This window comes from Sus scrofa, chromosome 3, assembly GCF_054392235.1.
Source record: "Sus scrofa isolate SSC_HxYL_T2T_F1_AM1 chromosome 3, Sscrofa_HxYL_maternal_Yorkshire_Landrace_v2.0, whole genome shotgun sequence".
Classification (NCBI taxonomy): Eukaryota; Metazoa; Chordata; class Mammalia; order Artiodactyla; family Suidae; genus Sus; species Sus scrofa.
In genome coordinates, this window is record NC_139385.1 from 28471498 (window position 1) to 28498299 (window position 26802).

Genomic DNA, 26802 nt, shown 5'->3' on the forward strand with positions numbered 1-26802 from the left:
CTCGTCCTCATGAATGCTAGTCAGGTTGGTAAACCACTTAGCCATGACGGGAACTCCCACAAGCTCTGTTTTCTAGGTCGTGTATGAGAGGTGTGAAAAGCTTCGGCCCACCCTGTTCCGGCTGGCAAGTGACACCACCGACGATGACGACGCACTCGGTAACTGTCTTAGTCTCTGGTGTAGACAGCACCCCAGAGTGCCAGACAGACACGGGGCCTCCTGCTGTCTGTGCAAGACAGGGGCCTCTGGGCTTTATGGTGGTTGGGCTTGGGAAGGCGTGGCCTGAGCTGATTCTTCTGATTTCTGGAAGAATCTAGACATGAGCAAGAAATCTGCCGCAGGTCTGAAAACATAGGAAGGGGTGGAAACTTAGCGTGTAGACTGGGCACGAGGGGGATAGAAGAAGGAGCAGATAGCACGGAGGGCCTGGAGTAAGGCAGGGGGCCGAGAATCAGCTGAGAGGGGCACCCTCGGCTGCCTCCAGGGCCTGCGTGGGGAGCCTGCGAGAGCTGATGCCAGTGAGAGAGAGGGTGGAGACCCGTAGTACCTACCTGCACAGGTGTTGAAACATTTAAAACTTAGGGGGAATCGGAAAACACATAACAGGGATTTACTCTGTTCCCAGGTACTCTTCACCTTTTGTTAATAATTACCAACGCCGGGCCAGTCTTTTGATCTTGTCTTATCTGTACTGTGGGCTCCCTCTGTACTCCCCCTCATACCGCAGTTCTATCTTTAAGCAAATTCCAAACATTTCAAAGTAATTGGTCAGTGTTGAGATTTTCCTGGGCATTTCTCTCTTTAATTATCTCTTGCTGATCCTACCCCTCCCCTTTCTTAAGTTTGTTCTAAATCAGAACCAAAAAGAAGAAAAAAAAAACAAACATGCTTTGTAGTTGGTTGATATTTAAGTCTTTCTCTCTTTCTTTTTTTTTTTTTTTGCATTTTAGGGCCGCACCTGGGGCATAGGCATATGGAGGTTCCTAGGCTAGGGGTCGAATCAGAGCTACAGCTGCTGTCCTATGCCAGAGCCACAGCAATGCAGGATCCGAGCTGTGTCTGTGACCTACACCACAGCTCACGGCAACGCCAGATCCTTCACCCACTGGGCGAGGCCAGGGATGGAACCGCAACCTCATGTTTCCTAGTCGGATTCGTTTCTGCCCTGCCACAGTGGGAACTCCATATTTAAGTCGCTTTAAATGGATGCCCTGCCCCCTGTGCCACGCCCCTGGGAAAAACATGTTCTTGTAAGAGTTTCTCTTGTTCTCAATTTTCTTTTTTTTTTTTTTTTTTTTTTAGGGCCACACCTGTGGCACATGGAGGTTCCCAGGCTAGGGGTCCACAGCAGAGCAGGATCCAAGTCACATCTTCAATGGTCTTAATTTTCTGATGGCATGTCTCATGGTATTTAATGTTTCTCTGTTCCTGATGTATCTGAAATTCCTGATTTTTTACAAACAGGATCAGGAGGCTTGTACAGATTTCAGTTCCATGGCGGGGGACAGGGGGTGTAGGGGAGCAAAAACACTTCATAGGTGGTGTTAAGAGGCTCAGCAATATCTGGTTTCCTTTTTGTGTGTGTGACGCAATTATTGTCTATACCTATTATTTTCTCTGGTTGCAATGAGGTCAAAGGTAATGAAATTTAAGTTTTGTTTTTTTTGTTTTTGTTTTTATCTTTTTGCCTTTTCCAGGGCCGATTCCCACAGCATATGGAGGTTCCCAGGCTAGGGGTCTAATTGGAGCTCTAGCCGCTGGCCTACGCTGGAGCCAGAGCAACACGGGATCCGAGCCGCATCTGTAACCTATACCACAGCTCACGGTAACGCCGGATCCTTAACCCACTGAACGAGGCCACGGATCGAACCCGCAACCTCATGGTTCCTAGACGGATTCGTTAACCAGTGCGCCACGATGGGAACTCCTGAAATTTAAGTTTTTAAGCTCATGCCAAATAAAACATTTTGCCAGGTGAATTCAACCTTATATTAGTTTGCACCATCTATCCGGTTTAAAAATTGGCAGAAAATGAATGGCTGGTTGCTCTTGGAGGCCTCTTCTAGCACTGACCTCAGAGTTATACATAGCCTCTCTCCTGGGAGAGAGTTTTTTTTGCAAGTGAACCAGACCATGAGATACTCTTGACATTTTTGAAATCCGCTGAGGTTTTATACCTACAGGATGTTTTGATTTGGATGGCAAATTCTCATCAGGAACACTTATCTCGGAGTTCTCTCATGGCTCAGCAGGTTAGGGATCTGGTGGTGTCCCTGCTGTGCCTCAGTGTGCTGCTGTGGCACAGGTTCAATCCCTGGCCTGGGAACGTCTTGCCGAGGATGTGGCCAAAAAAAAAAAAAAAAAAAAGGAATACTTTTACTTTATATTTTATGAAATTTACTGATGAAAAAGTAGATTGGGTACCAAGTCGTTCCCTCCACACGTAAAGCTTTCTAATAAACTGAATGAAGTACCAAAAATGTCTTTTAATACTTACCTCCACATTGACAAAGATAGCTTTAAGTTTTTGGTTTGTTTATTTATTTTTTTGGCCATGCCCACAGCATGTGGAAGTTTCTAAGCCAGGGATCAAACCTGTAGTGGACAGCAGTGACCCAAGCCACAGCAGTGACAACGCTGGGTCTTTAGCCCTCTGAGCCACCTGGGAACTCCTAAGTTTTAATTGTAAATTAAATGGTTTTAGTTTCTCAATTGACAGAGCCATAGTTCAAATGTTGGCCATCATATAACTGACAGTACAGGCAAAGAGAGTGAGGAAGTTTTAGAGTTCCCGTCGTGGCTCATCGATTAACAAACCTGACTGGCATCCATGAGGACGTGGGTTCTATCCCTGGCCTCGCTCAGTGGGTTAAGGATCCGGTGTTGCCGTGAGCTGTGGTGTAGGTCGCAGACGCGGCTCGGATCTGGCGCTGCTGTGGCTGTGACGTCGGCTGGTGGCTACAGCTCCGATTAGACCCCTCGCCTGGAAACCTCCATATGCTGCGGGTGTGGCCCTGAAAAGACAGAAAGACAAAAAAAAAGAAAAGAAAGTGTGGAAGTTTGGTTCCCCCTACATCCCGAGAAGAAAGTGTTGGAGTCCAGGGATGGAGTGACTGGGTCTGCTGAGGGCCAGATGTCATGATCCAAGGCATGGATGATCTGAACCTGGTAGAGCTGCTTTGTAGAATGACTTTCAAGAGACGGAGATGGGGGGCTACACCAGGGGGTTCTGTTTTTTCTTCTCATTCTGTAGCGGAGATTCTCCAGGCAAATGACCTCCTCACCCAGGGAGTCCTGCTGTACAAACAGGTGGTAGAGGGCCGTGTCACCTTTGGGAGCACCGCGGTCAGCTCTGTGGAAGACACACCTGTCTCCAGAGGTGCGTGCAGAGAGCCCCGCCCCACCCCCTGCCCTGGGGCTGCCTGCAGATCCCAGGAAAGCAGTGGATCTTCAGAACCTTCTGGCTTATGGTGTAGAAGAGAGAGAACGTGCCCTTTTCTCTGTTTCCTGTGGTTTTAATGTAGCCAGCCTCTGCCCCGTGCGCCAGCATGCACTGACTGCCAGGCTGCACCCCAGCTTTGGCTGTGAACAGAAGCAGGCGGCTATGCTGTGCCCACGTTTGGATTCCTCCTCTCAGGAGTGCTTCCTTACGGGAGGTAGACACGAGAGAAAATGATCGCCAGTGGTTCCTAGGGCCAGGCTGGCTAAATCAGAATCACCTGGATTATTGGTTAAAGTGCAGACTCTTGGACCTTCTGAATTCAGATTAATTGGAGCTGAATTCTTAGATCTTCTGAATCAAGACTCATTGTCTTTTTGTCTTTTTGCCTTTTCTAGGGCCACTCCCGCAGCACATGGAGGTTCCCAGGCTAGGGGTCGAATCGGAGCTGTAGCCGCCGGCCTACACCACAGCCACAGCAACTCGGGATCCAAGCCGAGTCTGCGACCCACACCACAGCTCACGGCAATGCTGCATCCTTAACTCACCGATCTAGGCCAGGAATCGAACCCACAACCTCTTGGTTCCTAGTTGAATTCGTTAATCACTGAGCCGCGACGGGAACTCCCACTAATTGCATTTTTATCAAGCACTTGAGGTGATTCCGATATGAGCTGTGGTCAGAACCTCAAAAAGCCTCTGAGCTGGAGCAGTCAGCTCTGCCACTGTCCAGGCTGAATGGACTGGCCCCAGATCCTGTGATTGCTGGGGTGGGGGGGAGTGGGGGAGGCAGTTCCTCTGGCTACTTTGTATTTCAGATGCCACTCCAGTCTTGTAAGGCCAATCAGCTGAGGGGAAGGTGCTTCTGGGGTGTGCTGAGGGTGGGGCGGGGTGACATTTTTTGCTTGGGAGGAGGCCTGAGGAAAGCTGATAGCCTGTAAATGGAGACTTTGCTCTTTTTCTGACTGCCTCATTTTGCTAATTGTCTGATCTCTCGTCTTTCCGAATCCAACAGGCTGCACGAAGAACTGTCCCCTGATTGACCTGGAGGGGGACAGTGGGTCTGCCCAGGCTGGGGTCGCCACACCGTCTTTACTGCACCAGGACCTGGCAGCCTTAGGTGAGGGGGCTGTTTTGGGGGGAGCAGGCACTGAGTGGTCCTGACTCTTGGGGGGGAGAGCAGCTGATTCCCCCCCAGGGAGAGGATGCCTGTTGGTAGAAGGAATTGGGCAGAGCAGGAAGTTCAGAGGCGTCCTCCTTGCACTTAGGCTCACATATGCCATGGATGCGTTGAATGACCCTGGGTGATTTGTTTTTTTGTCCAGAGTTTCTCAACATTCTTGAAAGGGGGGCAAGGGATCGTTTTCCTGGGTATCAGCGTATCAGGAGGAGTTAGTGGTGAGCATCTCACTCTGTCCCTTCCTTCACAGGAATCAGTGATGCCCCAGTAACCAACAAGGTAAGGAAGCTCTTCTGGGGGCGGGAGAGGAGAGGGGACGCCCCTCATCCCTACCTTGGGAGGGCAGCGCTACCAGGGGGAAGCAGGGGTACTCCAGTGCGGACGCGGGGGGCCGGCCTCTCCCTCCCTTGTGCTGTGTGGCTAGAACCCGTGGAAGGAGACATCTTTTTGCTCTTTGCCGCCCCGGCCCCCTCGGTTGTATCCAGGCTCCTGCTTCCTAAAGGTCTGCTCAGGAGCCCTGTTCTCTTGCCCTTTCTCCTCCTGCCCCAGGGGATGTGGTGAGCCTGGGCTGCCGTGGCTTTGGGGTCAGGATCGTTCCACTATGGTGTCACCATGGCTCACATCATTCATAGGCCTTCCTTGACCTATTGCTGATTTCACAGGCTGCCGGGCAGCACTGCTGTCAGGAAGAGAAGACCCCCATCGCCAGCACACCGCTAGGTGGTGCTGTTCGGAGCCCTTCTGCAGAAAGGAACCTGCTGGATCTCCTCTCCCCACAGCCGTCTCCGGGCCCTCTGTGAGTCCCTCGGGCGGGCGAGGAGGAGGAAGCATGGTTTATCGGTGCAGCTGGTGCTCCCTGCAGGAGAGCCCAGGCGGGAGGGCCCAGGCCCGCTGCTCTCCCGGAAGGGGTTGCTTCCTTCCTCCTCAAGTTCAATAGGTGCCTCTCCTCTGCCTCCCGATCCAGAGTCCAGAGAATGGACGCTTTGGCCAGGACCTCCGCAGAGGGGCATGCGGAGTAACAGCAGTAGATGGCGATGATGTTTTCGGTTTTTGGGGTTGGTTTTTTGTTTTCCCGACTGCAGTGTAATTCGAAGTTAAGCAGCATTTGATCACTAGAGAAATAGACACTATAGAAAGTCCCAGATATCACTCACTAAAGACAAGGTTGAATGTTCCTTCTTTGCTTTTTTTTCTTTCTTTTTTTTATCTATTTAAGGGCGCACCGGCAGCACATGGAGGTTCCCAGGCTAGGGGTCGAATTGGAGCTACAGCTGCTGGCCTACACCACAGCCACATCTGCGACCTACACCACAGCTCCTGGCAAAACCAGATCCTTAACCCACTGAGCAAGGCCAGGGATCAAACTCGCAACCTCATGGTTCCTAGTCGGATTCATTCCCACTGCGCCACGATGGGAACTCTCCTTCTTTGCTTTTTTTCTACACATGCGGTAATGTGTTACTGTGGCTTATTTTTATGCAAATGAGATTATAATTTATAAACGCTACTCCAGTGTGGGTTTTTTATTGTCACGTGTCTTTGATACATTTTCATATCACTTTATATAAATTTGCCTCATTCTAATAGTTGTACAATAATTCGTATACTTTTTTTTTTTTTTTTTTTTTGTCTTTTTGCCTTTTCTAGGGCCACACCCACGGCATGTGGAGGTTCCCAGGCTAGGGGTCGAATTGGAGCTGTAGCCGCCGTCTACGCCACAGCCACAGCAACGCAGGATCTGAGCCACATCTGTGACCTACACCACAGCTCACGGTGACGCCGGATCCTTAACCCACTGAGCAAGGCCAGGGATCGAACCCACATCCTCATGGATACTAGTCAGGTTCATTACTGCTGAGGCACAGTGGGAACTCTCCATTTTTATGTATCTTGTCCCTTTGCCTCTGGCAAGGCTGGAGCATTTTGGCTTCCCTCACTCGGCCTGGCAGCCTGTGTCCCTGGTGGAGACCATAGGGCTCGGGTGGAAATGGCTGTGAGCAGGGAAGTCCTTCTAGCGTGTACTCATAGGGGATTTTCTTCTTCTGACTTTTACTCTTTCTAACTGCTTGACATGGGGCCAGTCATTAGTCTCATTTGGGTGGATGGCTTCTGTCTGGACTTCAGTTTTCCAAAAATGTATTTGATTTGTATTCCACACGGCCAAAATCATGAAGTATGAATGAAATGGTCAGGGTGATTTTTTGCTGTCATCTTCCCTGCTTCCATCACCCTGGCGGTCACATACAGGAAACTGAGCTGCTTGTCAGAGATGGCCTGACAACCACAACATTCATTAGTTTATCCGGTCCCTTATTGTTTTTTGTTTTACAAAATAAAATGCATATATTTAAACACAATTATATTCACACGGATTATTATATCATGGATCTTAAGAAACAGATGAAGTGACTCCCTCTGGAGAAGTGGAATGGAAAACATGCTGAGACAAATAGGAAATTTATTCTGTACTTTATCCCATTTTGTATGGCTTTTATCTTTACTATTTAGTATTCTGTATTACATTTCAATTTTTCTTTAAAAATTAGCATCATATTAAAATTGTGCATATTATGCAACTGAAATTTATAAAGAAGAAAGCCTTATATATCAGGTCCCTTATTGTTGTGCACACATTCCGCTCAGTGCTTCTCCTGCACGTTCTCATTTAATTCTTAGAGCAACCCAAAGAGGGTAGATACTAAGTTATTCTCATTGTACCAATGAGGAAACTGAGGCATGGGTTATATGACTTGCCTCAAGTCATATACCCCTAAAGTGTATACATACACACATAGACACCTGCATATGTATTTAGTTGCCCCCCAACCCCCGTTCTTCGGAAAGCCTGATCACAGATTCCTGGAATTCTCTACAATTTTTGCCAGTCTTGATCTTTATGATTTCTTTGCAGGAATTATATTCCACAAAAAAGTATCCCCAAGGAAGTGCCACCAGGGACTAAGTCCTCTCCAGGTTGGTCCTGGGAGGCTGGTCCGTTGGCTTCTTCCCCATCGTCCCAGAATACACCTCTGGCTCACGTGTTTGTCCCTTTGGAGTCTGTTAAGCCAAGTGAGTACAGTTTTAAACTCACCCCTACGCCGCCCCATTTTCTATTAGATGCCCAGCTTTTTCTTTTTTCTTTTTTTCTTCTTTTGAAGGTCACATACCCCTGTAGCATATGGAAGTTCCCAGGTTAGGGGTTGAATCAGAGCTGCAGCTGCCGGCCTCCGCCACAGCCACAGCAACTCGGGATCCAAGCTGCGTCTGGGACCTACACCACAACTCACGGCAACGCTGGTTCCTTAACCCAGTGATTGAGACCAGGGATTGAACCTGTGTCCTCATGGATACGAGTCGGGTTCGTTTCCTCTGAGCCACAACAGGAACTCTAGAAAGAGCCATTTTTTAAAACTTTTCTGATTACTTCCTTAAGATATATACTTAAAAGTGGAAATGCTGGGTGTAGACATTTACAATTTGGGATCTTGGTTACCAGGTTCCCTTTTAGAAAAGTTGTCTTTTCCTCCCGTAACCTCACCCCCATACCTCATGAGTGTTTTCAGTTCTTTTCGTCTTTGACCGTTTCATTGTTCAGCTCTCTTTTTATAACATGCATTTTGATAAGTGATGCTTGGCATGAGATAAGGATCTCCATTAAAAATTTGTTCCTGGAGTTCCCGTTACGGCACAATGGAAGCAAATCTGACTAGGAACCATGAGATTGCGGGTTTGATCCCTGGCCTCGCTCAGTGGGTTCAGGATCTGATGTTGCCGTGAGCTGTGGTGCGGGCCAGCACCTGCAGCTCCAATTTGACCCCTACCCTGGGAACCTCCATATGGCACGGGTGTGGCCCTAAAAAGTAAAAAATTCCACATGCTTAGCCAGTGCCATTTATTGACTTAGCCAATGATTTTGAAATATATACTCCTAACATGTGTAACAGCATATACTTCAAAATTCTCATATTTGGGTCTGTTTTGAATGCTGTGTTTTATCCTGCTTTGCTTGAATTATAGTTTTGTACATATCTGAGTGTTTGTTAATTCAAATAACCCTACTATCCCCCACCTCCTTTCTTTCTTTCTTTTTTTTTTTTTTTCTTTTTAGGCTGCCCCTGTGGCATATGAAAGTTCCCGGGCTAGGGGTCGAATCAGAGTTATAGCTGCCAGCCTATGCCATGGCCACAGCAGTGCTGGATCCTGGCCGCATCTGTGACCTACCCCACAGCTCAAGGCAACACCAGATCCTTTAACCCACCGAGCGAGGCCAGGGATGGAACCCGCATCCTCATGGATGCTAGTCGGGTTTGTTTCTGCGGAGCCACAATGGGAACTCCCTCTCCTCCCTTTTTAATGGTTAGTCTTATGTATCTTTTTTCCCAAAATTAACTTGAGAATCATTTCTTAGCTCAATTAGAACAGTCCCTTTAGTATTTCTAAAATGTCTTTACAGTTTTTTAAGATTAAATACAAGAGGTGTGTATGTGTATGTTGTCATACAAAAGAGACCAGACGGATATAGACTCAGATGTTAGCAATGTCTCTTTTTGAGTAGGGTTAAGGATGCTTTTTCTTTCTTTCTCTTTCTTTCTTTCTTTCTTTCTTTCTTTCTTTCTTTCTTTCTTTCTTCCTTTCTTCCTTTCTTCCTTTCTTCCTTTCTTCCTTTCTTCCTTTCTTCCTTTCTTCCTTTCTTCCTTTCTTTCTTTCTTTCTTTCGTCTTTTTGTCTTTTCTAGGGGCCGCAGCCGCGGCATATGGAGGTTCCCAGGCTAGGGGTCTAATCGGAGCTGTAGCTGCCGGCCTCCGCCACAGCCACAGCAATGCCAGATCCAAGCGGAGTCTGCGACCTACACCACGGCTCACGGCAATGCCGGATCCTTAACCCACTGAGCCAGGCCAGGGATCGAACCCACAACCTCATAGGTCCTAGTCGGATTCGTTAACCACTGAGCCACGACAGGAATTGCAGTACTTTTTATTTCATTCTTTATGATATCCTGTATTTTCTCTTGTATTCCTCCATTATTTTAACCACCATCATTTCGTGCTCAAAAAAGAATGTTTCTTTAGACTGCTCATGTGCTTAGGAGGGTTGTGTGGTGGGGAGAGATCAGTTTGGAGTGTCACAGGAGTCCAGCTAGAGGAAAGGAAGGGTTACGTTCAAGAGCTGCCATGATAGGAGCACGTCTGTCTCTTTTTTTTTTTTTTTTTTTTTTTTTTGTCTTTTTGCCTTTTCTGGGGCCACTCTCTTGGCATATGGAGGTTCCCAGGTTAGGGGTTGAATCGGAGCTGTAGCTGCGGGTCTACACCACAGCCACAGCAATGAGGGATCCGAGCCGCTCTGCAACCTACACCACAGCTCACGGCAACGACGGGTCCTCAACCCACTGGGCAAGGCCAGGAATCGAACCTGCAACCTCATGGTTCCTAGTTGGATTTGTTAACCACTGCGCCATGACGGGAACTCCATGAGCACGTCTGTCTTAAGCATGGCTGTCAGGGGAGCTAATTCTTCGGTTGCGTCCTCTACCAGGCAGCCTGCCTCCTGTTATCGTGTATGACCGGAATGGATTCAGAATTCTGCTCCACTTTTCCCAGACCGGGGCCCCTGGCCACCCAGAGGTGCAGGTTCTCCTGCTGACCATGATGAGCACCGCCACCCAGCCCGTCTGGGACATCATGTTTCAAGTGGCCGTGCCCAAGGTGAGTCGGCTGCTGGCCAGCTCCTTGGAACGTTTCGATAAAGGCTGTCGTTTTGGGGCACCAAAGTCTTTTGCTGGGACATTGTGTATGAAGCGTAAGTGTCAGAATTTTCACCCAGAATAGCATAGGATAAAAATGGGAATTTTGTTGGCTCATTGAACTGGGGATTCCTGAATGTCTGACTTCAGATATGGCTGAATTCAGGTAGGTTCTTTACCAGTTCCTTAAAGACTTTGTCACTTTCCCATCTCTCTCTATTTTTTTTTTTTTTTTGGCCATACTCGAAGCATATGGAAGTTCCTGGGCCAGGGATTGAATTCGAGCTGTGCTGCAATCTGCGCCATAGCTGCAGCAATGCCAGGTTCTTAACCTGTTTTGCCACAACGGGAACTCCAGTTTTCCATTTCTTGACTTGGCTTTTCCTCTTTGGAGCCTGTTCACTCACAGTGTCTCTCCTCAAAGCAGGAAAGTGGCTAGCAGCAGCTCTGAGTTACATGGTCCCTTGCCCCTTTGTATCTCTGGAAGAAACTCCCCTGGCGCGAGGCATGCAAGTTTTGTGGGTTTTTTGTTTTGTTTTGTTTTGTTTTTGCTATTTTTTTTTTTTTTTTTTAGGGCTGCACCCACAGCATATGGAGATTCCCAGACTAGGGGTTGAATCAGAGCTGTAGCTGCTGGCCTACGCCAGAGCCACAGCCACGTGGGGATCTGAGCTGTGTCTGCGACCTACACTACAGCTCACGGCAACGCCAGATCCTTAACCCACTGAGCGAAGCTGGGGACCGAACCTGCCTCATCATGGGTACTGGTCAGATTCTTTTCCACTGAGCCACAGCAGGAACTCGGGCATGCATGTTGATTACCCAAGCAAGGGCTGGGATTGGCCTTGCTGGTGTTACTTCATACCTTGGACCAGAAACTTGTGTTAAGGGATTAGAGGTACTCTGGCCAAGTTGGATATTATGTCCCTTTTTCAAGGGAAGCAGGTCCCCACAGATTAACAGCCTGTTCCCAAATAACAAGAAATGGGCACAGGCATGTCCTGAAAGGAAGGACTCAAGGCAGGTGAAAATCAACTAGGTGTTTTCTGACACCCATGGACATTCTATGGAGCATGTACTGTTCATATCTCTATCTTATAAATGATCAGTCCAAGGTTCAGCAAGGGGCGTTCCCGTTGTGGCTCAGCGGTAACAACCTGACCAGTAAGTATCTATGAGGATGCAGGTTCCATCCCTGACCTCACTCAGTGGGTTAAGGATCTGGTGTTGCCATGAGCTGTGGTGTAGGTCGCAGATGAAGCTCGGATCTGGCATGGCTGTGGCTGTGCTGTGGTCTGGCAGCGCAGCTCTACTTCAACCCCGTAGCCTGGGAACCTCCATATGCCATGGATTCCGCCTTAAAACGACCAAAACAAACAAACAAATAAAAGGTTATGTGTTTTGCCCAAAAGCACAGCTAGTAAGAGGCAGAGTTAGAATTCAAACCAAAATGTGCCCTCACTCTACATGCTGCCTCTCAGAGGCCAGCCGTTGACCACACAGCTTCAGATCCTGTGTACGGAGGGAAGGGTCTTTTGCATCCTTTCTTCAGTTGCTGGGGGGGACACCAGGCTCTCCTGTTCATCTGCTCTCCCTCACTGAAGTGTAGTCTTTAGGAGTGAGTTACACTGTGGATTTCTTCCCCTGATAGTCAATGAGAGTGAAACTGCAGCCAGCATCCAGCTCCAAGCTTCCTGCTTTCAGTCCTCTGATGCCTCCAGCTGTGATCTCCCAGATGCTGCTGCTGGACAATCCACACAAAGTAGGTTCTGGTATCTATGGTAACGGGAAAATGGGGCCCCCCCGAAGTCTAGGGAGGCCGTTTGGTAGGTGGAGGGAGGTCTGTGGAGGTCTTGCTCTCGAGGCTCTGCTTTGGCTGGGATGGTGGAGGAAGATCCCTTGCTAGAGTCTGTTTTCCTTTGGGGCCCACCGAAAGATGTGTGACCGGATGGTCGTAGCTGGGGACCGCGGGAGTGCTACACGCTCCCCCTCCTACCATAGCATCCTCTGAAAGGGTGAGGCCAGTCTGTCTTCCTCAGCTGGTCTCACCCTTATGACTGCAAAAAATGTGGGAGGCCGCCCAGGGTGACCTCCCTTCTGTTTGTCGCCCAAGGATCTAGGCCAGGGGATTCCTGTCTTTCAGTGGTTTGAAGCCCTTGCTTGGGTGGAGTTACGTGTGTTTTTGCTTGGTGCCTACTGGGTGGGGTAAAGGCTTTTCCTCTGGGCTGGCGTCTGTGTCAGTCCCCACTAATTTAACATCTTTTCTCTCTGCCCAGGAGCCCATCCGGTTACGGTATAAGCTGACCTTCAACCAAGGCGGACAGCCTTTCAGTGAAGTAGGAGAAGTGAAAGACTTTCCAGATCTGGCTGTCTTGGGTGCTGCCTAAGTTCTCACAGGACAGACCCTGTCATGCAAGCTTAGGCCCGCATTCCTGTTGCTGTCTAGATAGGACTAATCACAGCGATTAGTGCCAAGTGCCAAGCGTTCTATCCTGACGTCAGGCTCTGGATGCCGACCTCTGACTTATTCTGCAGATAATTGTGTGTGTGTGTGTGTGTGTGTGTGTGTGTGTGTGTGTGTGTGTGTGTGTGTGTGTTGCAGGGGAGTTGAGGACGGGAGGGGACGCAGGGCTTGGGACACGGGCAGGGTGGGAAATGCTAAGCATTTCTGATCCCCATCCGCCACGATCCTAGCCTGGTTTTGTGTGTTGGTGAACACCGAAGTCCCTCCCGGCCTCGGGACTGGAGGTTTTTGAAGCCAAAGGTGTTGTCGTTTTCCATGTATTATTATCTTTTCATTCATCCACTCTGTGCCTTGTCAGCCTTTGAAAGTCTTGGTTGCGCCCAGGCTGCTGTTCTCAGGGACTTTACAAGGGACCTGGTTGGTCTTGGGGCAGAGAGTGTCTTCTAGGATACTCTTCCAAGAGAGACCTTGTCTCCATTTCCATGAGAGAATGCTGCTTGCACGTGTTCGGGAGGCTCTTCTAAACGGGATGCGCGTGCCACCGTTTCCTAGGCGAGGGGCTGCCGTTAGACCAGAGGACCACGCCTGGTGGGCCAATCATGTGCTTCACCGCTGTGCCTTAGACTCCCCCAGGGCAGGTGGACCCTCAGGGCAGAGGGGCAAGCAGATCCCAGATCCCAGCAATCCCATGGGTTGGGCAGCCTGTCTGGAGCCTTCCTCGGGACCCTCATCTCCATCCGCATCTCCACGAGCACTGACCCAGAGCTCTTTGATTGTGACACCACGCCGGTCATTATAAACCTTGATGGGCTGGCCCTGGCCTGTGACTTCACAATCCACGATGAAGAACTGTGACGCCAATAAGATCTAAAGAGAGTTTAGCAATGATGTAAGTGGTGACTAAATACAGAATGTCTTTGAATAAATACCTGTGTAACTCATACACTTTGTGGAGTTTGGGGTGGAAGGAGACACAAAGCCTGTTGCCTTTGGAGATGATAGGCTTTTTTTTTTTTTTTGTCTTGCCTTTTCTAGGGCCACTCCCGTGGCATATGGAGGTTCCCAGGCTAGGGGTCTCATCGGAGCTGTAGCCACTGGCCTACACCAGAGCCACAGCAACGCGGGATCCGAGCCACGTCTGCGACCTACACCACAGCTCATGGCAACCCCGGATCCTTCACCCACTGAGCAAGGCCAGGGATCAAACCCGCAACCTCATGGTTCCTAGTTGGATTCGTTAAGCAATGCGCCACGACGGGAAGTCCTGTAATTCCATTCTTTAGCTTCACAGCTCTGCCTCTGGCCATATGACCGGAGACAAGAATTTATGCTCCTCAGCTTCCTCCCCTAAAGTGGGTAACGGGATTGTTTTGAGAATTTAAGTGAGTTAATATACGTGAAGAGACTCCAGTACTGCAGACCACTTAGCTGCGACTCCTATTTCAGTTACTATCTGCTTGTCCGCCTGGCTTTCATGAACAGGCATTACTTACCCATAACTGTTTGAAGTTTACCTCATGAAATAAAAGCAAATATTTAAAATTTTGGCGAGGTTCAAATTAATACTGAGATGTAGTAAATATCAAGGATAGAGAAATTGGAGACTAAACATCTAAATCTAGTCAAAGGCAGAAATCTATAACAATATAATTAGAAACTCATGAACACGGTTTCTATAACGCATTCAGGTAAATTTTGTAAACAAGGCTGTGTAATTCTAAAGTGCCTAACCCTGTCACCAAAATCTGAAGCAGATAACTTTCCATCTGTTTTTGTTTTTGCTTTTTTTTTTTGGCTGTGCCTGCTGAGCCACCAGGGAACTCCATGTAGTCTCTTGTTTTTGAAGGCATATGCAAATTACTAGCGTTAAAGCTAGTGGCATATTGAAAGAATACACTGCGAAGCTTCTTCTGGGAATATCTTAGCCACATTAATAGCACACATGGACTATTTGATGAGCTCAGTAGATGTAGAAAAGGTATTTTCTCTTATTCACTGTTTCTTCCTGATAGAATTAAACAACAAGCATCATGTCTAGTAAGGAAATAATACAGTGACCGAAACACAATGTGTTTTTTTTTTAATTAATTAATTAATTAATTAATTTTTATTTTTTTGTATTTTTGCCTTTTCTAGGGCCACTACCGTGGCATGTGGAGGTTCCCAGGCTAGGAGTCCAATTGGAGCTGTAGCTGCCGGCCTATGCCAGAGCCATAGCAATGCGGGATCCGAGCCACATCTGCAGCCCACACCATAGCTCATGGCAACGCAGGATCCTTAACCCACTGAGCGAGGCCAGGGATCAAACCCGCAACCTTATGGTTCCTAGTCGGATTTGTTAACCACTGAGCCACGATGTGAACTCCTGAAACACAACGTTTTATTTTCTCATTTAAAAGGCCAGGAATAGGGACGTTCCCTTATGGGACATACAGCAGGTTAAGGATCTGGCATTGCCTCGGCTGTGGCGCAGCCTGCAGCTGTGATGCAGGATGGATCCCTGGCCTGGGAACTTCCACATGCCCCAGAGCATGGCCAAAAAACAACAACAAAAATACCACAGAAGGCCAGAAATAGTCCAGAACTATTTTGTGGTGTTGATTGAAAAAAATGCTCAACCTAAAAGTTGAGAATTATGTTTTAGTTGGCAGATTTACTGAAGACTGGAGCCTGAGAAACAACCATTCGTAGCTCTGGTTAAGGATCCAGCGTCGCTGCAGTTGTGGAAAAGTTCATAGCTCCAGCTTCGACTTGATCCCTGGCCTGGGAACTTCCATAAGCCACAGGTGTGGCTGGAAAAAAAATTGATTTAATGCAAAAGGAGAGAGTAAAGGAAGAGGGACTAAAAAGGAGACATAGAAAACAGTGAAATGCAAATCTACCTATAGCGATAATTGTATTAAATTTGAATAATCTAGACACCCAATCAAAAGTCAGAAATTATCAGGCTGGATTAAAAAACAGTCCAGATATCTGTCTACAAAAGACACTTAGGGAGTTCCTGTCATGGCTCAGTGGTTAACAAATCCGACTAGGAACCATGAGGTTGCAGGTTCGATCCCTGGTCTCCCTCAGTGGGTTAAGGATCCAGCGTTGCTGTGAGCTGTGGTGTAGGTTGCAGATGCAGCTTGGATCTGGCGTGGCTGTGGCTGTGGTGTAGGCCGGCTGCTATAGCTCCGATTCGACCCCTAGCCTGGGAACCTCCATATGCCGCAGGTGTGGTGCTAGAAAAGGCAAAAAGACCAAAAAAACAAACAAACAAAAAAAACCCCGAAAACAAACAAACAAAAAAACCCACAGATCAAAGACTCAGATACATTGGAAGTAAAGACAATGAAAACATCAGAGTTTATGGGATGCAGCTAAAGCAGTGCTTACGGAGAAATTTACAGTTTCAAATTCCTACGTTAGAAAAGAACTGTTAAGATTCCACCTTAATATGCTAATATACAGAAGAGCAAACTAAACTGAAAACAAGCAGAAGAAAGGAAACTGATGAGTGAGAAATCAATAACAGAAAACAAAAAATAGGAGTTCCTCTCTTGCTCAGTGGGTTAAAGACCTGTCATTGTTGCTCTTGTGGCTCAGGTCACTGCCAGGGTGTGAGTTTCATCCCTGGCCCAGGAAATTCTGTATACCATGAACATGGCCAAAAAAAAAAAGAAAAATGTCAAAAGTTGGTTCTTCAATAAAATTAACAAACTATTTTTGTGGCCATGCCCAAGGCATGTGTATGTCGCAGATGCAGCTCAGATCCTGCGTTGTTGTGACTGTGGCTGTGGCCAGCAGCTGTAGCTCTGATTGAACCCCTAGCCTGGGAATCTCCATATGCTGCGGGTGCAGCCCTAAAAAGCAAAAAAGCAAAAAAGCAAAAAAAAAAAGGTCATAAGGGAATATTATGAATAATTTTATGTTAACAAATTTCACTACTTAGGTGAAATGGACAAATTTCTAGAAATTCCCAAAATACCAAATAGTCTAAGAAGAAATAATATCTTCATAGGTCTATAACAAGTCAAGTTGAATTAATAACTTAAAATCTTGGAGTTCTCTTCTGGTGCAGTGGGTTAAGTATCCATTGTTGTCACTGCAGCAGTTTGGCTCACTGCTGTTGCTCAGGTTTGATTGCTGGTGTGGGCACTTCTCCATGCCCAGAGCATGGCCAAAAAGAGAAAAATAAAAAATAGTCTTTCCTGGGAGTTCCTGTTGTGCAGTGGAAATGAATCTGACTGGTATACATGCGGATGAGGGTTTTATCCCTGGCCTCCATCAGTGGCTTCAGAATCCAGCATTGCCTTGAGCTGTGGTGTAGGTTGCAGATGTGGCTCCGATCCTGCGTTGCTGTGGCTGTGGTGTAGGCTGGCAGCTGTACCTCTGATTCAACCCCTAGCCCCGGAACTTCCATATGCTGTGGGTGTGGCCCTAAGAAAGCAAAAAAAAAAAAAAAAAAAAAAAAAAAAGTCTTCCTACAAAGAAATATGCTGGATGGGTTCACTTTGAATTGTTAAATATTTAAAGCAGAGACATTGCAATCCTTTACAAACTCAGAAAATAGGGGAGGAAGGATCACTTTCCAGATCATTCTATGAGACCAGTATTAACACTTACACCAAAATTAGAAAAAGATCACAAAATGATATTACAGACCAATTTTCCCATGAATGTGGATACAAATATCTCAACAAAATATTAGCAAAGCCAATCTGGTAACATAAAAATTTTGTAGCCCATGCCCAAGTGTAATTTATCCAGGAAAGCAAAATTGGTTTGCCATCCAAAAATCAGTTACTGTATACTAATATATCATATGAATGAAGGACAAAACCACACAATTATCTCAGTAGGCACGCCCTGTCACTTTCTTTTTGACGGATATATAAAGGCAATGCAGTTAGAGAAAGAAAAATCTACACAACAAATTGTCCTGGAATACCTGCAAAACGAAAAAGAAGAAAAAGAAAAAAGAACTTAGATCTTGGAGTTCCCATCGTGGCGCAGTGGTTAACGAATCCGACTGGGAACCATGAGGTTGTGGGTTCGATCCCTGGCCTTGCTCAGTGGGTTAACGATCCGGCGTTGCTGTGAGCTGTGGTGTAGGCTGCAGACACGGCTCGGATCCTGCATTGCTGTGGCTCTGGCGTAGGCTGGTGGCTACAGCTCCGATTCGACCCCTAGCCTGGGAACCTCCATATGCCGCAGGAGTGGCCCAAGAAATAGCAAAAAGACAAAAAAAAAAAAAAAAAAAAAAACCTTAGATCTTTATCTCACATTATACACACACACGCAAAATGAATTCAAAGTGGATCTTTAACCTAAATATAAGAAAAATTTAGAATCCATCTTGACCAAAAGATGTGCACACAGATCGGGGAGGCCCCTGGATCTGCTCGGGTGTGAAAGACAAAACAAAAAAATTGACCAAAGGAAAACAAAAACCCAGGTAGATTTTTAGAGACAGCAGATTTCTGGGTTTCCCAGGGCTGGTGGTGGGAGCAGTGATCAAAAGCAGATGGGCAGAAAGGAATTTTTTGGCTGATGGAAATGTTCTTGAGATAGCACTCCTTTCCAATTTCACTAAGAATCATTGAATTGCACTGGAAATGAGTGAATTTTATGTCCTGTAAATGATTCATAGATTGACTATTACGTCCTGTTTCTTAATAGCTTCATCTCTGGAGTTCCCTGGTGGCCTAAAGGGCTAGGGCTCTGGCATTGTCACTACTGTAGCACAGATTTGATCTCTGTCCCAGGAAGTTCCACGTGCTGCACGCCTGCCCCCGTTCCCCTCCAAAGAGAGGGGGCATATTGGAGAGGCACCTAAGGCTTCTGAGGCTGCCATGGGACTTGTCAACTAAAAAACATGCACAACCTCAAAGCTGAGAGATGTTTCCTCCTGTGGACAAAACTGAGGACTAAAGCCTGGGAGACAGTGTCTCATGTAACCCTGAGAAAACTGCTCCAGGGAGGCTAGGAGGGAGCTAGTGGGGCAGGAGATAGATGGGCTCCAGGATAGACATTTACAAAGAGCCTCTAGTTTACACTTCCTGAGGCAGGAGAGAGGTGGGGTCTGGGATAAACATTTACAACCAGCCACCTATCCATACTCCAAGATAGAAATAAAAATAGGCACAAGGCAAATAATTTTTACTTGTCTTTTTGTGAACTTGTTAATGGTAATGATAGGATCAAAAGAGGGGCTAAGCCCTGCTTGGGCAAAAAACCAAGAGGTTAGGTACTTCCCACCCTTGGTGGCGGGGCTAGGTCAGGGAGATCCCAACTACACATGCGCAGAAAGACCCCTCTGGGTCAAAAAGAGATGGGGCTCCAGACCATAATAAGTCTGGATAATCTTTCCGCCATGCTTTGCTTTAGAATCCATCTTTTCTGAGGTATCACATTGCTTTAAGCTGCAGGAAACAGTAACTGCAGACTGATGAATTCTAGAGTGGTGTGTTTCAGGCCAGCATGGCTAGAGCAACGAGAGGATCCGGAAGCACAATGGGCAGATGCCAGGTCTTACAGATTCGTGCCCTTTTTGGGAGGGCCGTAAAGTATCTTAAGGAGTTCAGGCTCCAGCAGCAGGCTTGCCTGAGTTCAGATCCCCACAGTATCACTTTCTAGGTATGTGACAGTGGCCCACTCGCTTCACTGCCTCAGTTCTTCCTCTTTAAGTGGGGGAGAATAATAGTACTCATCTAACTATGAGGACTAAGTGCGCTAATACAAGTAATGGCTTTGAAATAAGCACATATTGGAGTTCCCGTTGTGGCGCGCAGTGGAAACAAATCCAACTAGTATCCACGGCCTTGCTCAGTGGGTTAAGGATATGGAGTTGCCATGAGCTGTGGTGCAGGTCGCAGATCTGGCTCGGATCCGGTGTTACTGTGGTGTACCCGGCAGCTGTAGCTCCAATTCAACCCCTAGCCTGGGAACTTCCATATATCGCGGGTGCAACCCTTAAAAAAAAAAAAAAATCATAATAAGCACATTTTAAGTGCTCAACAGGCACTTTGATTACCAGAAGCAGCAGGACGCTCGGCACTTCCTGGAACGCGAGCGTCACTATGGTAACAGCCATCTACTTCCGGAATAAGTACGGCGCGCAGCGAGGGTCAATCCCAGCCGTACACCTCAGCAAGCGAGTCGGCCGAGGGGTGGTGGAGAGGCCAGTTGCCTGTGCTGTCCACTCCGGTCTCCAGCCCTTCAGGCCGGCCTAGGTACTCTCTCAGGGCTGCCGGCTTCTGCAGCCTCGTGGCCGTCCGGAGCCAGCTCTTCAGGCCTGGACGCCGGGCCGCGGTGGCGCGGCCATGGATTTCTCCAAGTTCCTGGCAGAAGACTTCGACGTGAAGGAATGGATCAATGCTGCCTTCAGGGCTGGCCCCAAGGAGGCGGCGGCGGGGAAGGCAGACAGCCACGCAGCCACCCTGGTGATGAAGCTGCAGCTGTTCATCCAAGAAGTGAACCACGCCGTGGAGGGTGAGCGGCCGGGCAGAGCTCCCAGACTGGCCCGGGGTCCTGGGGGTGCACGTAGCGGGCATAAGTGTCAGCGCCTCGCGTGGAGGAAGCCTGAGCGCTGGTGCGGTTCTCCCGCTCTCCTTAGGGGGTCCCGCTGCTTATCCTTCTGGGGTCTGTCTGCAACCCTCGCTGACTTGGGCTCTTAGTTTTCCACCTCTGGCGGTGCTATCACCTTTTCCTTTTAAAACTGAAAAGAGTCAAATTTCAGAATTTAAGCCAGCCTTCTGTTTGGCTCTTGTCTCCGTCGGCCCAAACTGGGAACTTAATGTTCAATAAATAGAACTTTGTTTTATAGATGTGTCCAGTGTTTAAGAATAGGTGGAGGAGTTCCCGTTGTGGGGCAGGGGAAATGAATCTGACTAGTATCCATGAAGATGTGGGTTCAATCCCTGGCCTCACTCAGTGGGTTGGGGATCTGGCTTAGCCATGAGCTGTGGTGTAGGTCACAGACCCGACATGGATCCTGTGTTGCTGTGACTATGGTGTAGGCTGGCAGATACAGCTCCAATTCAACCCCTAGCCTGGGAGCTTCCATATGCTGGAGGTGTGGCCCTAAAAAAGAAAACAAAAACAAGAAAAGGTGGGGATGGGGAACACTGCAGATTCTTTATGGTACTTTGCATCTTTTAGTAATTACACAGCATCTCCTATTCACCTATCAAGAAATGAGCACCGGGGGCGTTCCTGTCGTGGTGCAGTGAAAACTAATGTATGAACCGTGAGGTTGCAGGTTTGATCCCTGGCCTCCCTCAGTGGGTTGAGGATCCGGCATTGCCATGAGCTGTGGTGTAGGTCACAGATGTGGCTTGGATCTGGTGTGGCTGTGGTGTAGGCCGGCAGCTACAGCTCCGATTCAGCCCCTAGCCTGCGAACCTCCATATGCTGCAGGTGCTGCCCTAAAAAGACACACACACACACACACACACACACACACACACACACACACACACACGAAATAAGCACTGGGGATGAAAAATTTACCTTTCTGGATCTTGCTGCCTTGTGGGGAAGGTATGTGAACAGTTTAATTGCAATGAAGTATGGCTGTACTGAGAGCAGAACCAGAAGCTGTGAGAGCAGGATGAGGGAAGCAATTACCTCTTATGATTCTGGGAGAATCATAAAGGGTTTCCCCTGTGTTAGGCCTTGAGGGAAGACTTCACAGGGTAAGGAGCATTGATAATAATAGCAAATATCCTCATCCTTGGTATGTGTCAGGCACTGTTTTAAGTGCGTTATGTGTGTTAACTAACGGTTCTCAACATGGGTGGTAATGCCACCCTCCCACCCGTATTTGGAAGTGGTAGGAATTTTTGAGTTGTTGCAATGGTGGTGAATGTCACAGTGCTGGACATTTAGTGGAAATGACCAAGTAATACTTAATGTCCTGCCGTGTCTGGGACAGTCCTGCCCAAGAAAGAAGTGTCCTGGCCAAAATGGCAAAAGTACCCCTGCTTTTAGCATTCTAATTTAATTTATTTCTATTTTATTTTTTGGTCTTTTCTTTTTTTTTTTTTTTGTCTTTTGTTCTTTTTAGGGCCGCACCTTCGGCATATGGAGGTTCCCAGGCTAGAGGTCTAATCAGAGCTGTAGCCACTGGCCTACGCCACAGCCACAGCAATGTGGGATCCTAGCTGCGTCTGCAACCTACACCACAGCTCACGGCAACGCTGGATCCTTAACCCACTGAGCAAGGCCAGGGATCGAACCCGCAACCTCATGGTTCCTAGTTGGATTCTTTAACCACTGAGCCACTACGGGAACTCTGTAATTACTATTCCTAGTTGGATTCTTTAACCACTGAGCCACTACGGGAACTCTGTAATTACTACTACGTTTAAAGGGAGAGGGAGCACACTCAGAGGTGGGTGGATATAAAAAAACCTGGGAGTTCCTGTTGTGGCTCAGCCGAAATGTACCTGACTTAGTATCCATGAGGACGCAGGTTCAATCCCTGGCCTCGCTCAGTGGGTTAAGGCTCTGGCATTGCCATGAGCTGTGGTGCAGGTCACAGACTTGGCTCAGATCTGGTGTTGCCGTGGCTGTGGCACAGGCCAGCAGCCACAGATCCGATTCTGCCCTTAGCCTGGGAACCTCCATATGCCAAGGGGTTCCCCCCCCAAAAAAAAAGCAAAAATAAAAATAATAAAATAAAAAATAAAAATAAAAAAGCCTAGCCAGTCCAGAGAAAGGCGGGAAGTTCAAACAGAGCTTGAATAACATCAATAAGTATTAGTCATTATTATTATTACTGGAGGAATGGAGTTTTATGGGGGAAACTTCTGCTGGACGTAAGGGAGAAAAAGTTTAGGCTCAAACTGTGAAAGGCCTTTTTGGCCATCGTAAAGATTTGAATTTCATCCCGTGCACAGTGAGAAGACTTCGGAGGTCTAAAGCTTTATTTTTAAGGCAGGTGAGACAAGGGCCCAAGTCTGCAGTGAAGGGAAGTTATTGCAGGGGTCACACAGAAGCTGTTGAGAGCACCTAATGGGAGGATTGATTTGTTCATTCATTCAGGCGACCAGTATTTGTTGGGTACAAACTCTCTTCCAGGGTCCAGAGATAAACTGTTCAACAAGATCTATTCTTATTGGAGAGATTGGCAGGGACCAGATCACGCAGGGATTTTAATGTCATATTAAAGAGTTTGGGTTTGGGAGTTCCCATTGTGGTGCAGTGGAAGTGAATCTGACTAGGAACCATGAAGTCGCAGGTTCGATCCCTGGCCTTGCTGAGTGGGTTGGGGATCTGGCGTTGCCGTGAGCTGTGGTGTAGGTCGAAGATGTGGCTCGGATCTGGTGTTGCTGTGGCTGTGGTGTAGGCCGGCGGCTACAGCTCCGATTCGACTCCTAGCCTAGGAACCTCCATATGCCGCGGGGGCGGCTCAAGAAATGATAGAAAGACAAAAACAAAACAAAACAAAATGAAAACCAAATAAGTTGCAGAATCAGTACACTTCATCCCTAAACATTTCAGTTTGGAGTTCCCATTGTGGCTTAGCGGGTTAAGAGCCCAACTGGTATCCATGAGGATGTGGGTTCCATCCCTGGCCTCGCTTGGTGGGTTAAGGATCCTGCATTGCCGCACCTGCAGGTAGGTTGCAGATGGGCTCAGATCAGACATTGCTGAGGCTGTGACGTAAGCCGCTGGCTGCAGCTCTGATTCGACCCCTAGCCTGGGAACTTCCATATGCTGCGGGTGTGGCCCTAAAAAGCAAAAAAAAAAAAAAAGCAAAAAAAGAAAAGTCAGTGAAGTCTCTGTGCTTTGAAGAAATCTTTGTGTGTTCTGCTTTTGTTTTCTTAGTCTCAGAACTTTACCTCGGGTCAGTGCTGGAGACAGAGTGTTATTTTACGGCAGAGCTGGGTGAACAGGTTCCTGAAGTGTGTCTTCTGGATGCTAAGTATCCATGAGGATGCAGGTTCGATCCCTGGCCTCGCTCAGTGGGTTAAGGATCCGGTGTTGCTGTGGGCTGTGGTGTAGGGTGCAGACGCAACTCAGATCTGATGTTGCTATAGTTGTGTAGGCTGGCAGCTGTAGGTCCGATTCAGCCCCTAGCCTGGGAACTTCCGTATGCCACAGATGTGGCCCTAAACACACACACACACACACACACACACACACACACACACACACACAAAGATGCTAAGGTTCCATTCAGTGCACTGGTGGAGCAGAAGACTCTGGATGTTGTGGGTTGATTCCCCAGTGAATTGCTCTGAGGGTTTGAGGGTTATGCTGTGAACCCTCCCATTTGAAGATCACACATTATGGGGTGCAGAGATTTTTCAAATTTTTTTTTTTTTTTTTTTTTTTGTCATTTTTGGCTGCCCGGCAGCATATGGAGCTGGAGCTCCAGGGCTAGGAATCGGATCCGAACTATAGTCTCAAACTAAGCTGCACCTGCAGCAACGGTGATCTTTAACCCACTCTGCTGGGCTGGGGATTGAACTCACATCCCAGGGCTCCCAAGACTCTGCCAATCCCATTGTGCCACAGTGGGAGCTCCATGATTTTCAAATTTTATTCTATACATGGGATGTCTATTAAAAAATACAGGTTCCTTGATCTCACTTGATCTCCAGCCAGGATTACTAAATAAGAATCTTGGAGTTCCCGTCGTGGCGCAGTGGTTAACGAATCCGACTAGGAACCATGAGGTCGCGGGTTCGGTCCCTGCCCTTGCTCAGTGGGTTAACGATCCGGCGTTGCTGTGAGCTGTGGTGTAGGCTGCAGACACGGCTCGGATCCCGCGTTGCTGTGGCTCTGGCGTAGGCTGGTGGCTACAGCTCCGATTCAACCCCTATCCTGGGAACCTCCATATGCCGCGGAAGCGGCCCAAGAGATAGCAACAACAACAACAACAACAACAACAACAAAAAAAAAAGACAAAAAAAAAAAAAAAAAAAAGAATCTCTTGGCGTTTCCTGGTGCAACAGGTTAAGGATCTGGTGTTGTCACTGCTGTGGCCTGGGTTGCTACTGTGGCATGGGTTCGATTCCTGGCCTGAACGATTCTAGCATAAAGGAGTTCCCAGGCCAGGGATAACATTCCAGCTGTGGCTGTGACCTACGTCACAGTTGCAGCAATGCCAGATCCTTAACCCCCCTGAGCTGGGCCAGGGATTGAACCCCGTGCTGCCCAGGGACCTACCTTTTAACTGCATTCCAGCTGATGCTGGTGGTCTGTGGCCTACATTTTGAAAAGACCTCAAAAAGCAGACGTTGGTTTCACGTAAGGCTTGGTTTCAGCTCTGAAATCTTAGGCAAGTTACTTAACCTCTCTGAGCCTTTGTTTTCTTGTCTGTAAGAGGCGGCTGCTGGAGTTCCCGTTGTGGCTCAGTGGTTAATGAATCCGACTAGGAACCTTGAGGTTGCAATCCCTGGCCTTGCTCAATGGGTTAAGGATCCGGTGTTGCTGTGACCTGTGGTTTAGGTTGCAGATGTGGCTCGGATCTGGCATCGCTGTGGCTCTGGCGTAGGCTGGTGGCTACAGCTCTGATTGGACCCCTAGCCTGGGAACCTCCATATGCCGCGGGAGCGGCCCTAGAAAAGGCAAAAAGACAAAAGGAAAAAAAAAAAAAAGAGGTGGCTGCTAATGATTGCCTTGGGCACCAAATGATGGACTGTATATAAGGCTTCTGGCACCAGCATCAAATTCTTCTGTTCTCCTTCCTCAAAAAGGGAGTTACAGTTACACTCAGTGGTGGATGGCTGCTGCTTTTGGGTCAGGTTGATGGGTCCCTCCTCATCGAACCCCAGGGCTCTCACTGTCACTCTGGGGAGGACAGGGTCCCGGTGGAGGCCAGCTCACCCCCCCACCCCTCCCTCACCCGCCCCCTGGGAAAACTGCGTGGCTGCTGGTGCCTTAGGGAGCTCTGCTTCCTCTTACCCAATGTATTCATGTCGTGCTCTAGCGAGTGGTCCAGTGCTCACTGTGGGTTCTTGGGTTCTTGCTGCAGAAACAAGCCACCAGGCCCTTCAGAACATGCCCAAAGTGCTCCGAGACGTCGAAGCCCTTAAGCAGGAGGCGTCTTTTCTGAAAGAACAAATGATTCTTGTCAAGGAGGACATTAAAAAATTCGAACAGGACACCTCACAGTCGATGCAGGTATTTTGGCTCCTGTCCTCAGGGTTGACACTTGTTGCTGGAGGGCGTCCACTTTCCCAGTGGGAGGCCAGCCTTAACTCAGAGTCGTCCCGTGGGGCTCTCTCTGCTCTTCCGTTTGGTTCTTTCTCATCGCTCCTTGCACCGCTCCACAGTTGAGCCCTGTGATGGGTGTTGTTCAGGGTCCCGAGGCTCCGTGGAGGCCGCCGTGTGCCACGGGGCTCGTGTTTTGAGTTGCTGGTGGAAGGTAGAGAGGATGGAAGCGCCACTTCCCCGGGGTCTGAGCCCTCATTTGTCTTGTAGGTGTTGGTTGAAATTGACCAGGTGAAGTCCAGGATGCAGCTTGCTGCGGAATCGCTGCAAGAGGCAGACAAGTGGAGCACGCTGAGTGCTGACATCGAGGAGACCTTTAAGACGCAAGTAGGTTTCTTGGTTAGGGGATGTTGTGAAGTTTCTCCCTCTCTCTGTTTTTACTTTTTATTTTGTATTTTTTTTTGGCTTTTTTTTTTTTTTTTTTTTTTTTGTCTTTTTGCCATTTCTTGGGCCGCTCCCGTGGTACATGGCGGTTCCCAGGCTAGGGGTCCATTCGGAGCTGTAGCCGCCGGCCTACACCACAGCAACTCGGGATCCGAGCCGCATCTGCAACCTACACTACAGCTCACGGCAACGCTGGATTGTTAACCCACTGAGCAAGGGCAGGGATTGAACCCGCAACCTCATGGCTCCTAGTCGGATTCATTAACCACTGTACCACGACGGGAACTCCTTTTTTGGCTTTTTAAGGCCATACTTGCGGCATATGGCGGTTCCCAGGCTAGGGGTCAGATCAGAGCTGTACCTGCCAGCCTATGCCACAGCCAC

The 26802-nt window shown here is 48.1% G+C and overlaps 2 protein-coding genes across 27 annotated transcripts in view; both read left to right on the top strand.

Moving 5' to 3' along the window:
* Positions 1 to 13763, top strand: part of GGA2 (golgi associated, gamma adaptin ear containing, ARF binding protein 2) — a 38178-nt gene extending 24415 nt beyond the window's left edge. For 2 of the 4 annotated variants that reach the window (XM_005656770.4, XM_005656769.4), the window contains exons 9-17: positions 77 to 158; positions 3254 to 3379; positions 4455 to 4559; positions 4870 to 4898; positions 5282 to 5415; positions 7531 to 7688; positions 10151 to 10320; positions 12010 to 12120; positions 12635 to 13763. In XM_005656770.4, coding sequence (XP_005656827.3) covers positions 77 to 158; positions 3254 to 3379; positions 4455 to 4559; positions 4870 to 4898; positions 5282 to 5415; positions 7531 to 7688; positions 10151 to 10320; positions 12010 to 12120; positions 12635 to 12745 — 1026 coding nt within the window. In that variant the 3' untranslated portion in view covers positions 12746 to 13763. Of the gene's footprint in view, positions 1 to 76; positions 1056 to 1729; positions 3380 to 4454; positions 4560 to 4869; positions 4899 to 5281; positions 5416 to 7530; positions 7689 to 10150; positions 10321 to 12009; positions 12121 to 12634 lie in introns of those variants that run through there. The other 2 variants (XM_085017329.1, XM_085017328.1) reach the window with 2 other exon arrangements.
* A 6173-nt stretch (positions 13764 to 19936) lies between these two features.
* Positions 19937 to 26802, top strand: part of COG7 (component of oligomeric golgi complex 7) — an 86066-nt gene continuing 79200 nt past the window's right edge. For 18 of the 23 annotated variants that reach the window (XR_014840581.1, XR_014840575.1, XR_014840576.1 and 15 more), the window contains exons 1-3: positions 19937 to 20298; positions 25796 to 25944; positions 26245 to 26361. Coding sequence is in view for 3 of the 23 variants with exons in the window: in XM_021086472.2 (XP_020942131.1) it covers positions 20130 to 20298; positions 25796 to 25944; positions 26245 to 26361 (435 nt within the window). In the remaining 20 variants the exon portion in view is untranslated. The remainder of the gene's footprint in view (positions 20299 to 25795; positions 25945 to 26244; positions 26362 to 26802) is intronic. The other 5 variants (XR_014840578.1, XR_014840579.1, XR_014840580.1 and 2 more) reach the window with 1 other exon arrangement.